Source organism: Prionailurus viverrinus, chromosome C1, assembly GCF_022837055.1.
Source record: "Prionailurus viverrinus isolate Anna chromosome C1, UM_Priviv_1.0, whole genome shotgun sequence".
Classification (NCBI taxonomy): Eukaryota; Metazoa; Chordata; class Mammalia; order Carnivora; family Felidae; genus Prionailurus; species Prionailurus viverrinus.
Window position 1 is genome coordinate 174,578,392 of NC_062568.1, and position 26,076 is coordinate 174,604,467.

Sequence of the window (26,076 nt, forward strand, 5' to 3'; positions counted from 1 at the left end):
CAATAGTGGTGGTAGCACAGTGGAAAGGCAGCTTTATAGCAACAAACAGAACAGCATACAATGGCCAGGATATATGGTAAAAGGAGGCATCAAAGAAGAAGAAAAGTAGAAATGTAAGTAGGAGGAGGACATATTATATGATTATATTCATAATAATGATAAAAATATTCAATTTGTGAAAGGTTTATTCAACTATAAAGCACATATCTATGATAGGCATTATTTCATTTGTAGGAAAAAAATAGCCTTTGAGTATGCCCATAGACATAAGAGAGGGACAGAACTGATAGCTTGCCATCTGGTACATGGAAGAATATAGACATACTGGACTCAGTGACAAAGATTTAAAATGACCTCATCTAAGATCTATGAACTGGAGGAGTCTAGGGGACATTCCGGTTGTATTTGTTTAGAACCCAATTGCCCTGCTAGAATGAAAACTCCTTGAGGTGAGAGACTGTGCTTCTCATTCACCACTATTACCAGTACCTAGCACTGTGCCTAACACACAAGGGACACTCCATAGATATGTGTTTACAGTCTTAATAAACAAATGCATGGATGGATGGATGGATGGATGGATGGATGGATGGATAAAAATATCAGCTTACCATATCTGTATCATAAACAAGATAGAAAGCATTTGTCCATGTTTGAACCCAAGTTTTAAAGAAGACAAAAACATCCCTGAATTCAGGCCTGCTGATGACAGTGAGAAAAAAAGTGAGATTCTCTCAAGAGAAAGGTATAATTCATTTGCCTCCTTACCATTCCCGTCCTGTGCATTCTCTTCTAACATCTCTTTTCTATTCACAGCTTGAAAGGTTCTAGGTTTGGGAGTTAACAGGCAAGCAAACAAATGATTCTCTTCATTCATTGATTCAACAAACACTTTTGTATCTAGGCATGCCACTAGGCACTGGGCACATGGACAAGCAGGAGACAAGCAGTAAACATCAACTAAGGTGGTTGTGGTATGGTAAGACAGATGGTTCCTGAAAGAATACAGAACAATCATGCCCAACTCAGTTTTAGGGGGGTCAGAGAACATGACAGGCATCCCAGATGGCATGGGGCAGGGGGATAAGAAGAGGAAGGGGATGTCCATACCAGGGGTAGAGGAAGTGAGAAATGACACAAATTAGATTCCTTCCCTTTAGACTCTCAGGCCCCCTGCATTCATCTCACCATTGCACTGAGAGCAAAGATTGAAACCATCTGCTTATTTTCCTTGTTTTCTCCACTATATTATGGGTTTCTTGAGAGAGATAAGGGGCTATATAATTCATTTCTTTATTTCTAGAACCCAGCAGAGTTTCTGCCATACAAAGGATACTTAATTGGATAAGAACTTAAAAATTTTTTTAATGTTTATTTATTTTTGAGAGACAGAGAGAGATAGAGAATGAGCAGGGGAAGAACAGAGAGAGAGGGAAACACAAAATCCGAAGCAGGCTCCAGGCTCTGAGCTGTCAGCACAGAGCCCAACGCAGGGCTCGAAACCACGAACCGTGAGATCATGACATGAGTCGAAGTCAGTTGCTCAACCGACTAAGCCACTCAGGCGCCCCAATTGGATAAGAACTTTAGAATGGAGAGGTAACATACCCTAATGGTTTAAGAACATGATTAAAGGCACTGAAACCAATTTAGCTATGAGACCTTGAGCCACCTCTCTATGCCTTGTCTTCCTTATCTGTAAACTAAGGATAATAATAGTACCTACCTGTATCAGTTGTGTCCTCCCAGAAGGAGACACTGAGATAGGGTCAGGGATGCAAGAGATTTATCAATTTATTGTGAGAATACAGGGAGAGGAAGTAGAATTGGAGAGAGAGAGCCTCACACCACAGTAAAGATCAGACAAAGGCTTGGCCAACCCAAAGGGAAGCTCTGGGACAAAGATTTTCAATAGGAAGAGTCCCACATTGGGCAGAAATGGTCAGGTTCTGGTATCTCCACCATTCTCAGTCATTGGCTGGGACTGTCCAGGAAAAGCATGCCCTTAAGGCACTGCAATTGGAGGCTGTTATCTGTGCTCCTTGCAGATAAAGTGAGTTGTCTCTTGAAGGGAGGTCTGAATAGCAGACCTCCATGGTGGCCACAGTACCTAATAGGGTTGTGATCTTCCATTAGTCAGTACAGATAAAACACTTAAAACAGTGCCCAGAAACTTAGTATGTACTATTAAAGTATTTCAGTCTTTTTTGGGAATTATAAACTCAGAACACCATAGGGGCTAGACAGGAAACATAAATGTGTAAATTGGCCTGAGTAAAATAAAAGGGGGAAAGAGGGCCCATGGTCTCTGTAGTTTACCTGAAGAGTACATAATCTACTTAATGATATTAAGATTAAAAACAATATCAAAGAAAATAGCAACTATTAAAGCCTGGCTAAGATTCAAACTTTGAAAACTTAATTTGTATATAATTTTATGAATAAACAGAAGCTATTATGCAAAGATCTTGTCAATCATTTGTGATCATTGACAGCTAAGCAGGGCATCACAGGCACTCTGTTTTTCACAATCCATGCTGGTGAACTTGGCCTCTTTGATATGTTAGGAGTGATATTACAATCTCAGAAGGCATCAAGGAATATTGGGGTTTCTTCTGTATTTGGTTATTCAAAGTTTTGATACTTTTTAACGTATGGAGATGCTCTGCTGGATTTGAAACATGTGTTTATTTAAATTTTTCTCCAACAAGAGAAAAAAAGAAAGATTACCTTGAATGAGGAATATAAATCATGCTTGAGTATTACAAGGCACTCAGGGTATCTGTCCCTTAAGAAGTAAGCAGACAGCTTTGTCCAGCCAGACTCCAAAAGACAGAGTAGGTGTGGCATGACCAGAGTTCTGGGCCTGTGAGGGCATGGAAACATGAGCTCACAGTGCCACTGGGTTCTGAGGCTGTCTGAGACTTGGCAGATGACAGTGGGAATACTGCTGCTACAAATGGGGTCATGCTGGTAGTAGTGTCACAGTTAGAAGAGGACCCAGTCTAGCATATCCTCAGCTACTGCCTGCTGAGGTTCTCCTCAACATGGTAATAGCAGGAGACTGCTTCACAAAGTCCTTGGTCATTGCTCTGGATCCACCTGGCCCAGGCAAATTACAACTCTGCCATCAGTGCTTACTCAAGACTTAGCTGCAAAGGGCAATACCACTCACGAGTCCTGAGTGGGGCATACTGATGTACTCTGAGCTGCTGAGGGCAAAAGGAACATGGATACCCCAGTTATACCTGATTATGTATAATAAAGCTTCTACTGGAAGTCAAGCTTTTGACTTTAGATGTCAGGTGCCTGTATAACCATCCTTGATGACACATGAAAAAGTCATACCAATCTCTCTGAACTCTGAATTCTAAGATCTATATAAAGAGATTTGACCATTTATTCTGTTTTTAACTGCACTGATAGTATATGATAGACAAACTTGAGGGCACAAAATAACCTATATTTGAATTTTGCATCATAGTATAGTATTTTTAAAAATAATTTATCAAGGTGAAATTTACATATTATGAAATTAACCATTTTAAAGTGAACAATCAGTGGCATTTAGTACATTCACAATGTTGTTCTCTCTAGTTCTATTTAGTTCTAAAACATTTCAATCACTCCAAAGTAAAACCCCCTTGCTCATTTAGCAGTTTCTCTCCATTCCCACTCCCATAACTAGTCCCTGGCAACCACCAATCTCCCTTCAAATTCTTTGGACTTTTCTATTCTGGATATTTCATATAAGCACAATCATGTGTCACCTTTTTTATCTGGCTTCTTTCACTTCTTTCAGTGTATTTTGGAGGTTCACCCATGTGGTAGCCTGTACCAGAACTTCATTCCTTCTCATAGCTGAAGAATATTTCATTATATGTATATACCATAATGTTTATCCAGTCATCCGTTGATGGACATTTGACTGTTTCCACCTGATGGCTATCATGAAGAGTGCACTATAAACATGTGTGTACATGTACCTGAATAACTGTTTTCAATTCTTATGGGTACCCATGTAGAAGTGGAACTGTGGAGGTCATATGGTAATTCTATATTTAACATTTTGATGAACCGACAAACTTTAACACAGTTGCTGCATCACTTTATAATCCCACTGGCAATATATGAGGGTTCTAATTTTTCCACATCTTCGCCAACACATTATTATTATTATTAATTTTTATTTTTATTATGGCCATGCTAGTGGATGTGAAGTGGTATCTCATCATGGTTTTGATCTGTATTTCACTAATGACTAATAATGTTAAACATTTTTTATGTGCTTTTGGCTATTTTTTAACTTACATGACAATCAGGGATACAAATTGAAGTTATAATTCAATTGCATATGGGACTCCCAAATGCAAATAATGCAACTGAGGTGATGATTGAACAGATACCAACCATGAGCTTCACTAAGTTCGTCCATGTACAGGTCATGATAACCACACCACAACTCACTAAGTTTTAGTTTAGTTGTTTTCTTTTCAAACATTGATTGTAAAAATGGGTTTCCATTTCAGAAATCTTATCTTTAAATCAGAAATATATGATGCCTAAGAAAATGTAAGTTCCACAAGTGCAATAATTTTTATCTATATCATTCTCTCTGAATAAGGTACATACTAAGCACTCAACTAATTAAAAAAATCAAATTGACTATCTGGCCTCAGAGACTGTAACTAAATGTAGATAGTAAAGTAGAAGGATGCATCTACAGTAACTCCTCAGCATTTTTCTGCTCAGGTTCACTGGGTAAATGATGATGCCATAAACTAGGATAATGAACACAAGAACAAGAACACTTATAATAAAGAAATTATCTCAGAAGTCTTACCACTGGTTCAGAGTTCCATTTTTACTTTTGTTCTTCAGTTTTAATGCTCCTTTTATACCACTCTTTTAAAGTTTATTTGAGAGAGAGAGAGAGAGAGAGAGAGAGAGTGAGTGTGTGTGTGTGTGTGTGTGTGCACGTGCACACACAGGGGAGGGGCAGAGGGAGAAGGAGAGAGGGAATCCCACGCAGGCTCCACTTTGTCAGTGTAGAACCCAATGAGGGGCTCCATCTCATGAACCAAGAGATCATATAACCTGAGCTGAAATCAAGAGTCAGATGCTCAACTAACTGAGCCACCCCGGAGCCGTTATACTACTCTTTTTATGCAGAAAATGTAAGAGAAAAGTGACAGAATCCTCTACAAACATAAGGTAATAACACTGTACTCACAAACATTTCTCACCTTAATTTTTTGTGGTTTGCTTTTTCTTCTTATAGGTCCTATCCTGTCCTCATCCATGCTGAATATCACTCCATCCCACATATGTCCAATTTTCCATAGGAAAAAAAAAGACTATTATGACAGTCTTTACAGTACAGGTTATCCCAATTTGGTTTGGCAACTTTATTACGTCTCTTCTGTCTTATGAATCAGAGAATGTCCCACTGAACAGAACTTATCTAGAAAAGCAGATAAGCAAAAAACTGATCTAGAACTTTTCTAGAAAAGCAGAAAAGCAGGTCCATTGTGATGCCATATGACAACATTTTGTAACTAGAGGACAGATCACTGAATTTTTGTTTACTTCAATCACTTCTCCTTGTAGAGTGTGATTCTCCCATTTCAAAAATCAGAAAAAATAATTCAAACTTACTTTAATTTGGTAAAAATGTTTGATACCACTTGTATTTTGAAATTGTTTTAGTATAAAAATATTATAACCTTGCATAATATACACCTGAGAAGAACAGATCACATCTTCAGAGGAGAGAGAAATACTATTTCAACACACAGTAAGAGTGTCCCATGTATACTAAAATTTTTTCTTCTGCCCTATCTCTCCAAACAACATAGTAATTTGACTTCAAATTACAGTATAGTATTACAGTTAGTATCATTTTCCCCTCAACAAGTGATAGTATGAGTGGACAGGGAGAGTTTGTAGTACAAAACACTCACTCGTAATACAAACTTGGGATCTGACTTCTATTATTACAGTTATGCACCAGGCACTTTCAGGAACACTAGCTCCAATGACCTGAGTAAGATCCTCAAAACTGCTGCTTCCCAGATGACCCTTTGTTGAGAAATTCATGCTGTGAGAACTAAAAGATCTTTAATATCAGAGATGTAGGGAAAAGATGGCCAACTCATCTTCAGGGGGAAAAAATAAAAGAAAAATCCCTTCTATAATAGCAGCAGAGCAAGCTAATACAGGTCAACCACAGGTGTCTATACATTGAGTAAGAGGCCAGAGTTGTACAGAGTCCTACTCAGGCTTCTAGCAGCAAAAACATGACTCCATGGCATGGACTCCCTAATTAGAAACTCTAGTTGATGACAACCCCGAATTTTTGCTTTTTATCTTTTCCTTGCTACCACCCTCACCCCATCTTTCTGACATTTTTTTTAACGTTTATTCATTTTTGAGACAGAGACAAAGCATGAATGGGAGAGGGTCAGAGAGAAGGAGACGCAGAATCCGAAACAGGCCCAGGCTCCGAGCTGTCAGCACGGAGCCTGATGCGGGGCTCGAACCCACGGACTGCGAGATCATGACCTGAGCTGAAGTCGGCCGCTCAACCGACTGAGCCACCCAGGTGCCCCAACATTTCAATTCAAATCAGTAAAAACAACTTCAAAACTTTTCTTATAAAGGTTTTGGTTGAAGGGCCTTATACTAAGTCATTTGCTCAATAAATATTTGTTGATTGTCCACTAAGTAGAGGGTCCCAGAACTCAGTAAAGGGTTCACTAAGTAGAGGGCCCCAGAACTCAGGAGATAGAGTGATGAATAAAATCCATTTCTGTCCTTGGGGTGCCTGGGTGGCTCAGTCAGTTAAGCATCTGACTTCAGTTCAGGTCATGATCTCACAGTTTGTGGGTTCAAGCCCGTGTCGAGCTCTGTGTCTCCCTCTCTCTCTGCCCCTCCCCAGTTTGTGCTCCCTCTCTCTCTTTGAAAAATAAACATTAAAAAAATTTTTTTAATCCATTTCTGTCCTCAAGGAGTTTGGCTTCTTTCCTCAAGTGTGGCAATTCTGCCTGCAGGGGCCACAACGTTTCATGTGATGATTTCCAACAGAACTCTGATGGGTAAGTGGTTCTCCTGACAGATACTGGGGCTCAGGGCAAGGGTAGTTGATTTTGTAGGCAGAGAGAACAACAAATGCAAATAAGCAAAAGCAAATATGAAGCATGTTTGGTCAACTGCAAATGATTTAATATTGTAGCAAGTGGAGGATTTGAATTGGAGAAAATCAAGGGGGATGAGGTTAAATATAAAGGTAAGGATAGATGGAGAATGACAAACCAACAGCTTGGGCTTTATCCTGTGGAGAGTGGGGGACAGGGAAATGATCTCTAAGTTGAGATCTACAACTTTGAGACAATGTTTGGTGCTGGGGAACAGTTGGAGGGGAGGAGACAGGAAGGTAAGACAATGTGTAAAGAGGACTTCATGGTAGACCAGTAGAGAGATGAAAAAGGAAAATCACAGATTATTCACATTGTCCTTATTTTTCATCACCCTGAAAAACCAAAAGCAGTCTAATTGCTTCCTGATGTTGTCTCCATGCTTTTCTTATGAAGATATGATATGTTAAGGATTTTGTCTGGGGGCAAGAAAGTGAATAATATTTCTTTCTAAAGAGCCCTATTCTTTACAAAAGCCTTTCCACATTTAAGGAAATATCAATAAATAATATCCCATATAATATACTTTTAACCGGAGACCAAAGTAGAAAGGCTTTTCAATAGTATCCGCCAGCTGGAATATATTCCTCTGTGGTATATTTAAAATTAATTGTGCCTCTGAGTCACAAAAATAGGATTCAAGTCCCTATTCCATCATTTACCAGATTTCTCTCATTGACAAGTCACCCAACTTCTCTACGTTGTCATCTTTAAAGCTGTGCCTCAGTCAGGGTCCCAGACAGGAAATGGAGGGCACACTCAAAGCGTAAAATTAGGCAGGGTTTAATGAAGAGAATTCATCAAGGGAGATGAAGCACCCCAGGCTGGCAGAAGTGGAGACCCTTTGCCATCCCTTAGACCTTAGAAAATCCAGAGAGAAAGCCAAGTTGTAGGATGGTAGGGGTTGTGGCCTTCACACACCACTATTAACCAATAGCCTAGCACTGGAACTCAATTGCTTTCTGCCCTCAGATATCCTGCTAGTACACCACTGGCTGAATCCTTCCCAAAGCAAAAGGACAATGGACCTCACTGATGCAATCTATGAAAGGCAGCCTCCAAAGCCACAGAAAGGATGGGGAAAAGGGTAGAGAGTAGATCTAGAGAGCAAATGGAAGACATTCAGTCCAAAAATGTAATAATGGCTCTCCACCTTCACATAGATTTGTTGTGAGGGACAAATATGTAAAAAAAATGCTTCATAAACTGTAAATAAAGTAAACAAATATGATAATTATGGGATGCATCCAATAAGAAGTAAACAAGAAAATGCTATGGTGTGGGAATCCTGAGGTTGACACATCTCAAGCTTTCCAATCAAAAGTATCCCCTACACTGGAATTTTTACTTTCTGCTTAAAAATTTAAGTCATGAGGACACAAACCAAATTGAAAAGGAATTTTTCAGTACCAAATGTTTAAGTCGAAGTGAAAAATTGATTCCCTAGTGAGGTCAGTGTGACAACAGTAAGACAAGACTCAGTCATCTGCACATCAGCATCTCCATGTTAGTTTCCTGCCCTTCTCCTTTCCCAGCTCCAATTCTAACTTTTGCTGGCGCCAGAATCAGCAACAATTCTAGAAGTGATTCCATTTTTTATTGTGGTTCAGAACCAATTCTTAAAAGCACCAATACATTTGTTAAAGAAACATTCAGGAAGCATTTGCAGAGCCCCTACAATGTGCGTAGTATATAGGATAAACATCTATCTACTTAGCAGTGTATGATGAACCACGACAAAATTTATTCAGCAAACATTATAATCCAATTTATAATATTTTTTTCCTTCTTGTTCACTCCTCTCTAGCCTAGAGTGACTTTCTTGCTGTTCCTTGAAGCCTTCTAGGTACACTCCTGCCTTAGGGCCTCTCCTCTGGCTGTTCCCTCTGCTTATTCTCCAGGGAGACATATGGCTAACTTCTTTACTGCCATCAAGTTTGTTCAGATATCACCTTCTCAATGAGGCCTGCTCTATTCAAGATTGCAATCCCCCACCCAAGCTCCTCATCTCCTTTATCCTACTGTACTTCCTCCAAGCCCAGAGCACTTATAACCTTCTAACATGCTATATAATGTACTTGCTTATTATGGCTACTTTTAATGTCTATCTCCCCTTGCACCCTTATTGACAGGGATATTTGAATGTTGTTCACTGCATTATCCCAAGCACCTACAACTGAGCCTTGCCCATACTGGACACTCAACAAACATTCGCCAAATGGATGAGTCAGTCAATTATCTGATCAATCATGTGAAATGAGGCTCAGTGATATTAGCAATTTTTTTCTTAATGGAAATTTTTAAAGTCAAAAAAAGAAAGGTTTGTTGGCATTGCATTCTAAGTCTAATAGCCTCACCTCAACTATGATTTGTTCCAAGTTTTTGCTTGCAGGTGAAAACTGATACAAGTGATGATTAATCCCCATTATAATTAAATATAAAAGCTGCAACATTTCTGTTGAAAGAAATTTAAGATCAAGAATAAAGCTGGTACTATAAAAGATAGTGTTTGTAATTAACACGCTGTGGATAACTGTAAACTCTATCATTATACAAATAAAATGTAAAAATTCTTAAAGCAACTGGGAACACTGCAGCAGCTGCAACATCAACACTAGCCACTTTGCCAGTTTGTTCAGAGGCTGTGCAAATTAGCACAAACTGATAGTAACACACAGAATGCATTTGAGAGTCATTTTTGCACAACATAAGTTTAGTTTTTTTTTCTTTAGATAAAATATCATATCCTGATGCATGAACATGAAGAGCCAAGATGAACCTCAAACTGGTAAGGGGAATAAACCATGAGGTGGGCAATTTAGGTACCTCTGAGTAAACTATCTCTAGGCTTTGATTTAAGGAACAAAGGTTGTTTGTGCAGTAAATTTGGGTCCATAAATTCATGGTTTGAATATGTACAAAATATGTATAAAGGTATTAGTATAATTATTTTGTTGGAGAGATACCTGGAAAGTCAAACAAGAGCTCAAAAGACAGCACTAAGTATAAAGGTATCAGAGGAGTAAGTGGTTTCTTTCCAGAGAGCCAAACCTTCTACCTCCGTTATCCAAAGTACTAAAAAGGCAGAAAGATTAGGATGCTGCTGTATAGCTATCTTTCCCAATCAATGAAGGACATGATTTTTAGTGGACCCATGCATGGAATACTCAGCTTAGACAATGACCCTAACTCTGCCTCAGTTGTAATTGGCCTTACATGTAAAAGGTGTGTGTGTATGTGATGGATATGTTTGGGTTTCTCACTGCAGTAGGGAACTACACCATTTAGATCAAAATTGAACTGTTCTAAAACAAGAATCAAAATCTGACTTGTTTCATATTCTATTGTTGAGTTATTTTGAAAGAACCAACACAGCTTTTTACTAGATACCATGTGTTGTGGGCTGACCTATAACCTCCCAGAATTAATATGTTAAAGTCCTAAACACTTACCACCTCAGAATATGATTATTTGGAGATAAAGCCTTTAAAGAGGTAGTAGTTAAGGTAAAATGAAGTCATACGAGTGAGCCCTAATTCAAATATGAGTAGTGTTTTTATAAGAAGATGTGATTAGGACACATACACACACAGAGAAAAGACCATGTTAAGATAAAAAGACAACCATCTTCTAGCCAAGGAGAGAGGCTTCAGGAAAACACCTGTTTTTCACATCTTTATAGTGAATTGACATTAAAATATACATAATGTTGATTTCTGACCTCCAAAAAAGATGAATATGAATCTATCAGTTTTAATAATAACATCTAGCATATATCAGCATTTACTACATGCCTGGTGCTGTGCTAAAAACATGTTAGGTCTCACTTAAGTATGAACGATACAAAGAATTCACTGAAAGCAAGAAAAGGGATAGAAAATGACTCTGGCCTTTCAGGAACTGTGCCTACTTGATGGATATATTATGCAAACAAGTACTACTGGATCAAATAAAACATTTTAATCTGATTTTAAAAAGCTATTTAGTAAAAACTAACGCTATATGTACGTTTCAAATTACGTAGCATCTCAGCACAAGCCACACAATCATTCTTCTCCATAGACCATCAGTCCTGCAACAACCTGAAAAATGAGAGTGCCTTCTATGACCCAACATAAACTTATGAAGAACATATGCTCATATGCAGAGAGGCCTCTGGAAATGAATCACTAGATTAAGCAGAATTAGGTTGGTATGTCAGCTACCACCTCCATAAAGATATATACTTAACATATTGGGAGATTAATTTTCTTAATTAACTTTATTGAGATATAATGCACATACAACCAAATGCACACAGATCTTAAGGGTTCAGTTTTGATGAGTTTTGACAAATGGATACACCCTTCTAATCAACACCCCAATCAAGATATAGGATATTTTAATCACCCCAGACAGTTCCCTCCTGCCCTTTGCAGTCAAACTCTCTACCCAACCATAGGTAGGTAGGTATTTTTAAGTAGATATAGTAATAGTGATGGTAATAGCTATTGCTTAATGATAGTGAACAACAGGAGTATTTGCTGAGTGCCTAATGCCAGGCACAGTACTTATATAGTATTCTATTTAATTCCCTGTTGAAGGTTGGTATTATCCCTGTTGATCTACTGGGAATAAAAAGGGAGGGATGGTAGGACCAATAAATTAATTATGCAAGGTCAGATAACTACTGAGTGGTGAGATGAGACCTGAACCAAGAACATCTGAATTAGAATCCCTTATGTTAAACTATATTGCCTCTACACAAATGCTAAGGTGTTCTCTGTTAATTCAAAACACACACTACACAGTGGAATTAGCGAGGCCACCAGCTCTACATCACAGCCTCACCACATCCAAGTACCTCATCTTAACAAGCAAGCAAAGGCTTCAGGGTCTAATACTAATGATAACTAAAGAGGATTACTTGCAAATTCTTTAACTGAAAACCTGCTTGTAAATCCCTCACATATTTCTAAAGTAGTTGGGAGAGGGGGAAAATCCTCTATATAGGTGGGTGGGTCACAACTCCATCAGTCCCAAAGAATGGTTAGTGCTTTAGAAAATGAATGGAAGGAATCCAACCATCCACTTGTTCTTAGTCAACCACAGTGCCACAGCCCACTTTACCCAAGGACCACAAGGAAAGGCAGCGTGCAGCACTGCACTGTCATTTTTTTATGGATTCGTGGAGGCAAACATCTGGATTGAACCTTTTGATTCTTCATTACACTAATTTTATTCAGTTTAAAATTCTACCCACTCACATTTACAAAACACTTCACACAGACTACTTCCCTCATGAATGAAGTTCCATTCAAAACTTTAAAACATCAAACTTATTCTGAAATGACTGAGGTTAAAACTTATTCAGTGTCAATTTGCAAGTGTTATAAAATATAAAAAACTAGGCACACAAATGCAAGACAGAAAGGGAGGCAGCCTCTTTAAGGGATACTACTAAAATAAAGTAGCTAGGGGTGCCTGGGTGGCTCAGTCCAATGAGCATCTTGATGAGACTCTTGATTTTGGCTGAAGTCATGATCTTGAGGTTCAGGGGACTGAGCACCCCCCCCCCCCCGCCCCCCAGTCTCTGCACTGACAGAGCTAAGCCTGCTTGGGCTTCTCTCTCTCTCAAAAAATAAATAAACATTTTAAAAAATAAAATAAAATAAAGCAGTTAGGTAAGGGGCACAGATAGGCTTTCAGGATCCCACAAGGCTCCTGCCAAACTGCGTTATGGAGGCAGTATTTGAATCCCCAAGAGGAAGATTTTATGAGAATTACCACCGTTGAACGATACCAGCTAACACCCTGGGAATCAATAAGACTCACTTTTCCCCAAACCTGGAGGTGTTTCCTAGAAGCCCTTACCCTTGGTTTCCCTGTAGTCTACCTAAATCCCTTAAGATATGTTGGGGGAGGGGAGGTTCTCTTCCTTTTAGAAACGAATTCGTCTCCCGTAAATTAAAGACTTCAGGACGTGTGTTTACTGAATCCCCAACGTTTGACAACCCCCAGCCCAAAGAGAAAACAACAATCAGAAAACACTGATAGCCCCTAGCCAACACCTGAGCCTTCTTTTTCCTCCGCTAAACGAGAGCAGTGCTTAGTGAAACAGAAGCGCCCTCTCAATCTCATCCAGAAATATCCCAAGCCCAGGTCCACAGCTGCCAGTAATGGGGGGAAACCATTGGAGAGTGCAGCTTCTCAACAATTAACGGGAGTCACACTGAGAGACAGGCCCCCGGAGGATCCATGCCCGCTCGCCCAGCACCCTGGGGCCTTGCTCGCTCGAAGCCGCCCGGACTTTTTGGCGCCACCAGCTAGTTCAGCAAAACCACTCCGAGGACAGCTCTCGAAAGGCGCAGAGGGGAGTGGCGCAGGGCGGCGGCTTCTTCGCGCGGGCACTGCCCGCAGTTGCGGGAGAGAAGGCGCGCGCCCACCCAACTTTCGGTTGTCTCCCCAGAGGCCAGGGGAGTCTCGGGAGGCCAGCGGGGGAGTGACCCGGAGCCCAACGGGAACAGAGCTGCCAGATGGGCGAGGGAGGGGTCTCCAGGAGTCCTCCGACCAAAGGCGCGCGGCGCGATTCCCAACTGCAAGGGCTCCCACTCCCTCCGTGGGAATCGGGGCGGCCGGACTGGGCGCCGGGGGCAGCCGAGTCCCGGCCACGTGGCCGCGTGGCCGCCGGCTCCCGTGACAGCGGGTGGGCGGGGCGTCGGGGGCGCGGGGCCGATCAGAGGCGCGGCTACCTGATTCTTGAGGCGCATCTTCCTGGCGGTGCGGTCCGGCAGGAGGCGGCAGCTGCTGGGCGCGACACGGCGAGCGGGGCGCGGGGCGCGGGGCGCGGCGCGCGGCGCGCGGGGGTACGTCCGCGGAGTCGCACAGCGCTCGCTAGCTCGCTCGCTCGCCCGCCCAGCGCGGCGCGTCCGCTTCGCCACCCCCGCCGCCGTCGCTGCCGCCACCCCCACCGTCGCCTCCAGGGGGCGCCCCGCGCGAGAGACGGAGGACTGGCCCCTGTGAGGCAGGCTCCCTTTGTGGTCCTGGCGCTTGGCCTGGAATCTATGCTGGAAAAGGTGAATGAATAAAACTCCTTTTCCTCCAATACTGCTGCCTGTTCTTAAATTTTAAGCGTGGTAGCTGCTTTGCCGTTCATGTCTACCAACACCATTTGGACCAATGTTATTGGCAAAACGCTGTGCTGAGCCTTGAGAGTTTACAAACTTGCCCACTTTGGAATCCTTAGGATAAATCTTACCCTTTGTGGGAAGGCACACTAGGAACATGGCCTGTCTCCGGCAGGCAGTGTGGGCGCTTTAAGTTGGTCCCTCAAGCCATGTTTAGCTAGTTGACTCCTGTCCAAGTTATGTCCAAAGAGAAGTGAGAAATGGAGACAATGAATGACATCACTAAACCCCAAGCAAAATGGCCAACACTTTAGTGCTCTATAATTTAAAATAAATGTGTTAATGATAATTTAAGGTTAAACTGTTTGTTGGCCTGATTTGGGAGAGCCCTTCAGTTTTACTGTCTGGCCTGCTAAACCACGCCAGAGGTTTGAATAATATACAAAGTTAGTTCCATGCTGGGTAATGTGATGATAATTAAAAATGTGGGTGGAGGGCACCTGGGTGGCTTAGTCGGTTGAGCTTCCCACTTGGGCTCAGGTCATGATCTCATGGTTCATGAATTCAAACCCCTCTTCAGGCTCTGTGCTGACAACTCAGAGCCTGGAGCCTGCTTCAGATTCTGTGTCTCCCTCGCTCTCTGTTCCTCCCCCACTCACACTCTGTCTCTCTCTCGAACATAAGTAATAAACTAAACATAAAAAAAAAAAAGGTAGGTCAGGGACCCCTGGGTGGGCTCATTCGGTTAAGTGAGTGAGTCTTGATTTTGGCTTAGGTCATGATCTCACCCATTGCAAGATTGAACCCCACCCACATAGGGCTCTGCACTAACAGTGCAGAGCCTGCTTGGGATTTTCTCTCTCCTTCTCCCTGCCCATCCCTTGCATAGTCTCCCTCTCTCTCAAAATAAATAAATAAACATTAAAAAAATAAATACATAAAAATAAAAATGGGTAGGTGAAAAAAAAAAGGGCAAGTGGCTTCTTTGGCTCTCCTGATCTTTATAAAACTTCCATGTTCTGAATTCAGAAACTCACAGACCATAGGGTTGTAGAGAATGTCCATTATTGCCTACAGAAAATCTACCTTGATTCAAAATACAAGAAATACAAGTATGAATATGAATTACTAAGTAAACTGCTAAGTTACTTAGTAATTACTTCGTAATGCTCAGGATTCCCAAATTTTTTCTTGTTTTAGGGCTTGATTCATTGAGACCTTCAAATAAACTAAAGAGGAAGCCTAGGTAATAAAAGGACTTGGGGGACACCTGGGTGGGTCAGTCGGTTAAGCATCCAACTTGGGTTCAAGTCATGATCTCACAGTTTGTGAGTTCAAGCCCTGCATCGGGCTCACTGCTGTCAGTGCAGAACCCACTTCAGATCCTCTGTCTCCCTCTCTCTTTGCCCCTCCCCTACTTGAGCTTGTTCTCGTGCGTGTGCACTCTCTCTCTCTCTCAAAAATAAACATTTTTTAACAAAGGATTTGGAATGACAAATGAAACAAATTTGATGTTTTTTCAATATAATAATAGCAATTAGTTATTGATCACTTATCATATTTACTTTCCATGGATTATATCATTTAATCCAAGTTTTAAATGATTTCATTCTTAGTGCCTCCTTAAAACTGAATAATCCCTGTTTGTAGTAAGAGCTGTTTTCCTACAATCTCATTTGACTATGTAATACAAAAGAGTTTTGTACCTGAGAAGATGGGATATACCAACTCAAAATTCTGCTAACTAGTATCCTTTGATCTGATATCTCCATTTCTATAAATTTATTTTAAGGAAGTAATCATTAATGTGTTCAAAGATGTAGCTCTATGATTGTTTACTGTAGCATTCTTTGGAATGTGGAAAGATTGGAAATCCTCTTTAAGGGTCAACAAATGGGACTAATCATACAATGTAATAGTCTGCAGACATTAAGAATGATACAGTAGATAAATATTTATCAATGTGGAAAGATGTTCACAGTATATTTCAAAGGGAGAGAAAAAGCAGATCACAAAATTGTATGCTTAGAATGATTCTGTTTGTGAAAGAGTAACAGTAATTATTTTGGAAGGTGGGCTCTTGAGTGATTTTTAGTTCTCCTTCTTTTGCTTACTTCTATTTTTTTATTAAGTTTCTGTAGTAAATTTTTATTATTTTGGAATTAAAACAAGTTTTGTTTTAATGAATCCATATCCCTGATTATTATCAAAGTACCTACAATGAGCAAGGCATTGTGGCAAAGGTGAGCAGATAAGAATTCAGTGCAGTTTAGCACAGTAAACTGTGCTAAGACTTAAGGCTAAGACTATGTTCTTTAGCCACTGTAGTTAGGGCATTAATTAGACCTAGCTTCCAAGTTATAGCTCTGCCCTCTTCAAGGTATGTCATCTTGAACAAGTTACTTGGTTTTTCTAAGCCTAAAACCAGTGATGATAATAATAGCTAACTTTCAAAGAGAATTTACTTTGTGCTAGGCAGTATGCTAAGCACTCTGTATATAATCTCATCCCCACATCAGCTGGTGAGGAAATTGGGGCTTAAATTAAGGGAAGTCAAATAACTTGCCCTAGTTTACATAATTAGAAAAATACATCACAGTGTGGTTATGAGGATTAAATGCAAGGATATACTTAAAGCACTTAGCCTAACACACTGCCAGGTGTGTGTGTGTGTGTGTGTGTGTGTGTGTGTGTGTGTGTGTGTGTATACATATACATATATGTATGCATATGTATATATACTGTCATTTTCAATAATTTAGGCACAACCCTTATAGCAAAGTCTGTTCTTTATAATCATTTTATTACTCAGATCACCTCTCTAGTGAGTCTAATTTGTCTATTCAGTGGGGTGGGTAAGAGCATGGGCTGGATCTAAAGCCTGCCTTGGTTTGGATGCTAGCTCTACCACTTACTAGCTCAGTGATCTTGGGTAAGTTACTTAACCCCTTTGTTCCTCGGTTTTCTTGGCTGTAAAATGGGCATAATATTAGACTGACTTCATGGGGGTTGTTTTCAGTATTAAAGAGTTAACAGAGCAGTAAGAACAGTGCCTGGTATACTTAGAGTTCTTTAAATGATTATACATTTTATAAATTATAAGTTGTTTTTATACATTGATACAAAGATTTTAGTACAATTGCTTATGTTGATATCTGAAGATACTGTTATTTAACTTAAAAGGTTAATGCACAACCTGTCAGGATTCATAGGAGGAAGCTGTCCCCATTTAAAAGAAATCCATGTAGCATTACATGTGCTTGTATTTACTAAAACAGAATTCAAACCCAGACACGATATACACAAAAAAATACCAATTCTTTCAGTCTAACTTTTCCAAAATCAGTTCAGCCATGAATTCTTCAAAGAAAAGAATCTGGCATATTTAGAACTTCACTTTGTCATGCATTTTGTTTATTATATTCAAAGATTTGATCTATTCTCTGGATTTATGAGGTCTTTTGAAAGCAACTGAAAAATTCTACACATAAATAAAAAATAATACATCTTCAATTTTATACTCAGATATGTTAAGGTAATACTACTTATGAAAAATCTCATAAAAAACAAATCATCATAGCATTAAGGATTATGGTACAGGAAAATAAAACAATTTTTCATCAACCGAAAGTATCTTTCAGGCTGATACACACACACACATACTTCATTAAATGCAACATATTAAAATTTAATTTTATAAACCTGGTATTAACTATTTAAAACAAATGTTTTGGAATTACTTTAAATTCCCCAAAGTATAGTGTTGATTTACATTCCTTCCCAATACAAACCATAAATAGAATCTGTTATAATTTTACAATTACACGTCATATTGTGACTCTAGGATAGTCAACTTCATGTAACAAGCAATTAGTAAGAGCATGGAAACTTACTTTCTTCCTCTGAAAGGCAATTCCTGTATTAAGGACAATGTTATTTTTCTTTAAAAGTCTTGAATCTTCACACAAAGGCATCACAAGTTCATTGTGAACCTTAATTATAAGGGCACCTGTGTTTCTTTGTTTATCTGGTTGGTTGGACCTGAGGATTTGATTTGCCACACTCCTCCCCTGTCCCGCCCTATTTCTCTCTTAATGAGAACAACTTAACAATAGCATCTGTACAACCTCCGGGGCTCAAATAATGACTGGGGAGGAACACAGGTATTAGTTATGATGGGAGAGCATTTGCTGCTTACCCTTCAGGTAAAGGGTAAAATTCAGGGTAGTAAGAGCTAACTTGTGGGATAGATTGCTCTTAAGACACAGGAGAGGTTTCAGAACATGAGGCCCCACCCCCATCTACCCAACCCCAGCACCACCCCACTCTTCTCCCTGGAGAGTCAGTGTGAAATTAGATGGAGTCAGGCTAATCCCACCTCTGTCCTTCAGGAGCTCTGTGATCTTTGGCAAATTCTATTATCCCTTTGAGCCTCAGTTTCTGTATAATGGAGATAATAAGTAGAGATAAACTTACCTCTTAGGTTTTATGAAGATTATTTTTAATGTTAATGGAAAAAGTGTGTGCAGTAGCCATTAATACAAGTTGCTTCTTTTTCCCCTTTCTCCTCTGCAGGAGACACATTCAAAAAGGCTCCAACTATGCCCATCCATAGAAGAAGAATAGGCATGTGTGAAGGTATGGATAATATTAGAGGGATTTGGAAATTTGACATAAGATAAAAAATGCATCTATTATTTTCATCATCAACATCTTCTGGGCACGCAGTAGATCTAGGCCTCCTGCTAACCACTGACAGTGGAGTTGTCTTCTGTCCTCCAGAAGATCACAGCCCAAGGGGACAGTAGACAAGGAAATGACAGGCAGTGATAATACGATGTAACACTGTTAACAAGTGCTAAAACAGAAGGGTCAGGGATCTTGAGAGTGCCATAGGGGCATCCAAAACAGCCTGGGGGAGAGTGGGTTAGATGGGAGAGGGACCTGGGAAGATTCGTGGAAAATAAATTATTCTAAAACTGAATTTTGAAGAACAGGTAGGATTTAGAAGGTGAAAGACTAAACACTGAAGCTTGATAGAGGTGAGGTGCCTTTTAAAAAAAGACCTGCTTGGGGAGCCTGGGTGGCTCAGTCGGTTAAGCGGCCGACTTCGGCCCAGGTCATGATCTCGTGGTCCGTGAGTTCGAGCCCCGCGTCAGGCTCTGTGCTAACAGCTCAGAGCCTGGAGCCTGTTTCAGATTCTGTGTCTCCCTCTCTCTGACCCTCCCCCGTTCATGCTTTGTCTCTCTCTGTCTCAAAAATAAATAAACGCTAAAAAAAAAATAAGAAATAAAAAAAAAGACCTGCTCTACATAGCTGTGAAATAATTTGTATATTCCATTGTCAGACGAAGGCTACATTGTAATGTTATTATTATGGATATAACAGAATTTGTGCATTCTCTAATGTTTGATCACATGAGATTTCACTAGGAACAATGAATAAGCTTTATTTTCAAATAAGCCCATGAGCATATGTTTAGAAACATTTTATTAGAACCTTTGATGTAACAGTTTTAATTAACTATTCTTAGTTGCTCCTTAACTGTTGCAGTTTGCACTTAATAAATTAGATAATTAATTGCTTAGTAGTAGAAAATGGCTTGGCCCATCATGACATGCAGGAAATGATAAAAAGAGTACTCAGTCTTCATATAGGTTTTATTGTTGTAAAGGACCTTAGAGATCATTGATATCATCCTCCTCATTTCATAGACAAGGAAAGGCAGGTCCAGAGAAGTTCAGTGATGTGCCTAAGTTCACACAACTGGTGAGAAGCAAATCCCAGTTCTCTTGGCTTTCCGCACATTGCTGTCACCAATGGCAATGGCTACCATTTACTGGATAATTCTGTGCGCTGACGTGATTAACTAGAATCTCTAAATATTATTTCATTTATTGACATTGCTAGTCTAATGCCTATGCCTTGAATCCTTTTAGAATGGAGCAAAGAATACTTTTTTTTTAATTTTTAATTTTTAAATTTATTTTATTTTTTTGAGTGAGAGAGAGAGAGAGCACAAATGTGAGTGCATGGGCAAACGAGGGAGGAGCAGAGGAAGAGGGAGGGACAGAATCTTAGGCAGACTCCACGCTTAGTGTGGAACCCCACGCAGGGCTCCATCTCACAACGGTGAGATCATGACCCCCGCTGAAATCAAGTCGGCGGCTTAACTGACTGAGCCTCCCAGGTGCCCCATTGGAATAGGTACTTTTATTATTTTATTTATTTATTTTAATGTTTATTTATTTTTGAGATAGAGAGAGAGGGAGCATGCAAGCAAAGGAGGGAGGGCAGAGAGAGAGAGGGAGGGAAGAGAGAGAATCTGAAACAGGCTCCAGGCTCTGTGCTGTGAGCACAGACCCCAATGTGGGGCTTGAACTCACAAACTGTGAGATCATGACCTGAGCCGTAGTCAGATGCTTAACTGACTGAGCCACCCAGATGCCCCTGGAACAGGTACTTTTAAAAAGTAAATGTTTGTGGGTGCCCATTTGTGAGTGGCTCACATTTAAAAAGTAAATGTTTGTGAGTGGCTCAGTTGGTTATGTGGCCAACACTTGATTTCAGCTTGGGTCACAATCCCAGGGTTGTGGGATTGAGCCCCACATTGGGCTGGGCATGGAGCCTGCTTAAGATTCTTTCTCTTCCTCTCCCTCTGCCCCTGCCCCCACTCTGTACATGCTCTCTCTCTCTCTCTCTCTCTCTCTCTCTCTCTCTCAAAAAAATTAAATTAAAATTTAAAAAATATATAAATTTTTTTAAGTAAATGTTTGTTATGTGGATATCAGTGAATAAAGAAATGGTGTTCACATAGTTTGTTTCATTAGCTAATGTATTTCTTTCAAAGCTAGCTTTAGTTTTATGTATATATTTCAAATTTTGTTTCTAAGATTCTCCTCTAGGAGTTTGAATTCAGTTCAGTTTGACAAATATTTATTGAGTCTTTGTGATAGCAAGGAAATCTTTCTTTTCTGTTGCATTTTCACTGGATGTCAGGCTTCATAAGAGGCTGTGTCATGCCAGGAAGGATCACAAGCTTGGGAGTCAAATCCCAGCTCCACAAGTAACCATCTTGGTCTTGGGGATCTTGGCAAATTACCTATTTTCCATATCTGTAAAATAAGGGTATGAATTAAATCTACCTTAAAAGGTTACTCTATGGATTAAAATGAATGAAATAAGGGAATCCACGTTGTTCATGTCCATTTGTTCTGCAGATTACTCATATTCTTTAGGCTGAGCAGTATTGTTAAAGGTCATTTATTGTAACGTGTGGCAGATTGTATTTTCCAAATGTATCTACAACAGTATCTCCCAGCTCACCTGTTCTTCTGCAATGTGACCTTGCTGCTCCCTCACCAAAGGGGATTCTAATCCTCCTCCTCCTTGAGTCTTGGTCACTCTTAGTGACTCTAGGTCACATTATCTATTGTCCCTTCTTTCTTGCTGATAGGAATGCAGATGTCATGATAGGAGTTGAGATGCGAGTTGGCAGGACAACAAAACAGAAAGACTCTGGGATCTTGATGATTATTTATGTTGTCATAGCAGCCGTGGACTACAATAGCCAGACTTTTACATGACAGAGGAACAAACTCTTGTCTTGTTTTTAGGCCACTTATTTTGGACTTTTCTGTTGCAACAAACCAACCAATATTCTAATCAACATAATTAGAGATACTGTAATGAATCTAAGCTCCTGGCATAAAGCAAGTGCTCCATGGAAAGTAGGTAGCACATTTCAAATGCAAAAATTATCTACTGCCCTCCAGGACATAATCCTACCTTTCTAGGTGACTTTTACACCTGGTTCACTGACTTCTTCCACATAGCCTTCCTTCTATCTCTGCCCTCTGGTTCATCAACAGACAACAATAATCTTTTTGATCACTTAATCCCACTAATCTTTCAATCCCTCATCTCTAATGACTCATTTTCCCTTCATTTCAGCCACTCAGCCTCACTGTTGACCCCAGGCTTCATTATGGCATTAAATGGCTCCACCTCTAAGTTCTAGAATTCTGCCATATTTTCTCTCCTAGCCCAGGCTGTTCCAAGTGGGCCTCTGTTGGTTTCCCAAAGCACCTGTACAGTCCTCTGTCACAGCTAGTGTCACTCTGCTTTGTCAATTTCAGTTCCTATATCTGTCTCCCTACTTTTTGAGGAGAGCATTTTGAGCTTTTTGAGGTTGGAGATTGACTTATTCTTCTATATAACTACAATTCCCATCAAAAATATGTCTACTAGTTGGAAGTTCTCAGTTTTTCCTGCCTCCATGCCTTTGCTTATGCCATCCCTCCCTAGGAATATTTACCCCCTACTGCATTGCTTGCTTTTAACATCAGACAAATCCTATAAGGTTTATCTCAGATGTCACCTCTAAGAAGTTTTTCCTGAAAGGACACTTTCCTCCTTTGAAATTCCAAAGCATTTCAGTGTTATTTCTTTACAGGCACTTTGATTTTGCAGTCAATTCAATTATTGAGTACCTACTATTCACTCAATACATGCTGCCCATTTCATTCATGGCTATCTTTTATGCCTTATAAATACCTGGTCATCCTGATTTTGCACAGAAGAAACTGAAACTCTGAAAGGTTAGGTGACTCTTCCCATAGTCACACAGCTAGAGAGTGGTGGGATCACAGTTCACTCCAAGGTCAGTGTTCTTGTGCTGAACTGTGTTGTTCCACTTATGCTTTGGATTTTTGTCCCTTGTGTAAATGTCTTGTACCTCTGTTTGAATTTTTGTGGGCCAGGGCTATGTTCCTTTGCCATCTAGCCCAATCATTTGCACATATTGAATGCAGCAAATTCATAGAAAATAAAATACTGATTTAGAGACTTTTAGAAAACATCTATAAGGCAGTACATAGACTCCTTCTTCCACTCTCATTTTCTTCTCACTGACTCAGGGGGCCTGGCTGCCAATGGACTCACACTCTACCCTTCTAGGAGCAGTTGCTAATTCAAACACCCTCATTAACAATCTGTGGGGCTCCCACAATAATTATGGTGGGGTTTTAACTATCTCCAGTTCCAACAATTCAACAGCATCTATCTTTAACCCATTTTAATGGTAGGCTCTGAAGGAGAAGAAGTAGATAGGGATCTAATAGTCTTCTGTGCCACCCTGTGTCCCTCTCAGTGTTCCAGAAGAAAAGAACCTGTCAAAAAGCAAGAAAATGTATTAAATCAGCTACATAAATTGTGATTTATGTCAAGAACAGTTTATCTGTTCCTTAGCTGTGTAAATGTTGCAATTTTTTAATCAAAGTAAGTCTGAAATCAAAGAACATTTACCAAGCTACAATTGACCTTGACAGAATAAGCACCCCTTCTCCAGCCATGTGATTCCCATGATACATTAGTAATTTCAAACATTCCTTCCCTCCACAACATCACTCCTCTCCTAGGGAAGAAGGCCTAGGCCCCAGAAAGTTCAGTTTGATTTTGCTTAATGTCTATTTTTCCCATTTCACTTTGAACTTCTTGAAGCTGGAACTCTGTTAATTATATCTTGTGAACTTAGCTCTTAGCAAAATGCTTAGAACAAATTACACATAGTGAATGTTTGTTGAATGAATAAATAATCTAACTTAGTGTTATTGAAACTTTTTTAACTGGGCAAAGTAAATATAATTTATGCTCTACCCTGCCTCATTGTATGAAACAATACTTCCCTTTAGTAATTGCAACACACTCTGATGTTTGCTACCAATCCTACACCATCCTATTTCATTTCTTTTAAATGCTTATTATGACCCAATACATTGATTTATGACCCTAAGCAGTTCCAGACCTAATTTGAATCAGATTAGGTATAGGAGCTATGTTTTATTTTGTACATAGGTTATTTTATTTACCATCACCACATTAAAAAAAAATTTCAAGTGTTAAGTGAGGACATAAATTTAAACATATGGGGAAAAATTCTTTGCACAGAACAGACAATAGCTCTCCTCTGCAGGGTCTCATAGTTTTTAAAGTTTGCTTCTTGGGGTGCCTGGGTGGCTCAGTCAGTTAAGCGTCTGACTTCTGCTCAGGTCATGATCTTGCCATTCCCGGGTTTGAGCCCCGTGTCGGGCTCTGTGTTGGCAGCTCAGAGCCTGGAGCCTGTTTCAGATTCTGTGTCTTCCTCTCTCTCTGTCCCTCCCCTGCTAGCACTCTGTGTCACTCTCTCTCAAAAATAAATAAACATTAAAAAAATTTAGAAAAAAAAAAGTTTGCTTCTTGCCCTTGGAAACACCAAGAAAGCTTGGGGTGAGAATGAATCATTCTTGCCACTGAGTGTTTCCCAAAATGTATGTGTCCATTCTTCCTTGGGCGACCAAGTAATAATAACACCAAGTAATAACAACACCTAACATTTACTGAGTACTTACTAAGTCCTAGGTAATGCCCTTCTTCTTGTTCTTCTTCTTGTTCTTGTTCTTCTTCTTCTTCTTTTTAGTCCCATTTCTTTATTTTTGCTTTGGTTTCCCTTGCATTGGAGTCAGATTCCAAAAAATATCATTATGATCAATGTCAAGGAGCTTATTGCTTTTGTTTTGTTGTAAGAATTTTATGGTTTCAGGTCTTATATTCATTTTTAAAGTTTTTATATTTATATTCTAGTTAGTTAATATATAATGCATTAAGAAATGTTCTTTTAATCACTTTATATGTGTATCCTCAATCCTCACACACACAAAAAAGCACTCTTAGGTAAAAACCATTATTATTCCCGTTTTATAGTTGAGAAAACTGAGTCACAGAAAGACTCACACTGCAGAGTCAGAATTTGAACCCAGGCATCCTTAAGAAGATGTGTATGTCATAGTTAGGCTGCTATATTCAAATCTTGTCTCTGCTTCTTAAAAATTGTGAGAGCTGGAGCAAGTAACTTAACATCTCTGTGCATGTGTTTTCTCAACTATCAAATGAAGTTGGTGGTAATAATAATAGTTCCTACCCACAAGATTTGTTGGGAAGATTAAGGCAGTTTATATATAATACTTAGAAGAATGCCTGGCACATAGTAAGCACTTACCTGCATACTACACCACTATACTAAACTGTCCTTATTGTTCATAGATGTTTCTTCCACGGTAAGAAAACATTTGCCCTGGGGCGCCTGGGCAGCTTAGTCACTTGGGCCTTCGTCCGACTTTGGCTTTGGTCATGATCACACAGGCCCCACGTAGGGCTCTGTGCTGGTGGCTCAGAGCCTGGAGCCTGCTTCGGATTCTGTGTCTCCTTCTCTCTCTGCCCATCCCCAGCTTCCACTCTGGCTGTCTCTCTCTCTCTCTCTCAAAAAAAAAAAAATAATAAACATTGAAAAAAAAAAGAAAGACATTTGCTCTGAAAGGGACCCTAGAGATCAGCTAATTCCACTTGGTCCTATTGCAGAAGGGAATGGTCTGAAGAGGAAAAGTAATTTATTTGTCAAAATAGATGTCGTAGAGCTGGGACTAGAAGTTGGGAATCTAGTTTCTCCATCAAGTGCCCTTTCCACCACCCTGCCTCTCTCTCCCTCATGTATTTAGTTTCTTAGTTGCTTGTGAACTCTACTGTTCTGTGCATTCTGTTTTCTCCGTGTAATTATGTTGCTAGAAATAAATCTAAATGCTGGATGCTAGGGAAATTCTTTTACTCAACAGGTTATACCACAAGCATCCTGCTTTCTATGCCCATTCATTGCAGGTATTTAGTATTTTATTATAACATAGAAGGTTAGAAAACACAAACTTTGGAGGAAGATGAACCTGCCAATTCTGACTCTATGACTT

The 26,076-nt window shown here is 39.9% G+C and overlaps 2 protein-coding genes across 5 annotated transcripts in view; one reads left to right on the plus strand and one right to left on the minus strand.

Annotated features, from left to right (window-relative positions):
• ELAVL4 (ELAV like RNA binding protein 4) overlaps positions 1-13,992 on the minus strand; it is a 143,430-nt gene extending 129,438 nt beyond the window's left edge. For both annotated transcript variants that reach the window (XM_047873660.1, XM_047873659.1), the window contains exon 1: positions 13,928-13,992. In XM_047873660.1, coding sequence (XP_047729616.1) covers positions 13,928-13,945 — 18 coding nt within the window. In that variant the 5' untranslated portion in view covers positions 13,946-13,992. The remainder of the gene's footprint in view (positions 1-13,927) is intronic.
• Positions 13,993-18,881: 4,889 nt separating this feature from the next.
• LOC125172450 (BEN domain-containing protein 5) overlaps positions 18,882-26,076 on the plus strand; it is a 1,495,630-nt gene continuing 1,488,435 nt past the window's right edge. For all 3 annotated transcript variants that reach the window (XM_047870552.1, XM_047870553.1, XM_047870551.1), the window contains exon 1: positions 18,882-18,940. In XM_047870552.1, coding sequence (XP_047726508.1) covers positions 18,904-18,940 — 37 coding nt within the window. In that variant the 5' untranslated portion in view covers positions 18,882-18,903. The remainder of the gene's footprint in view (positions 18,941-26,076) is intronic.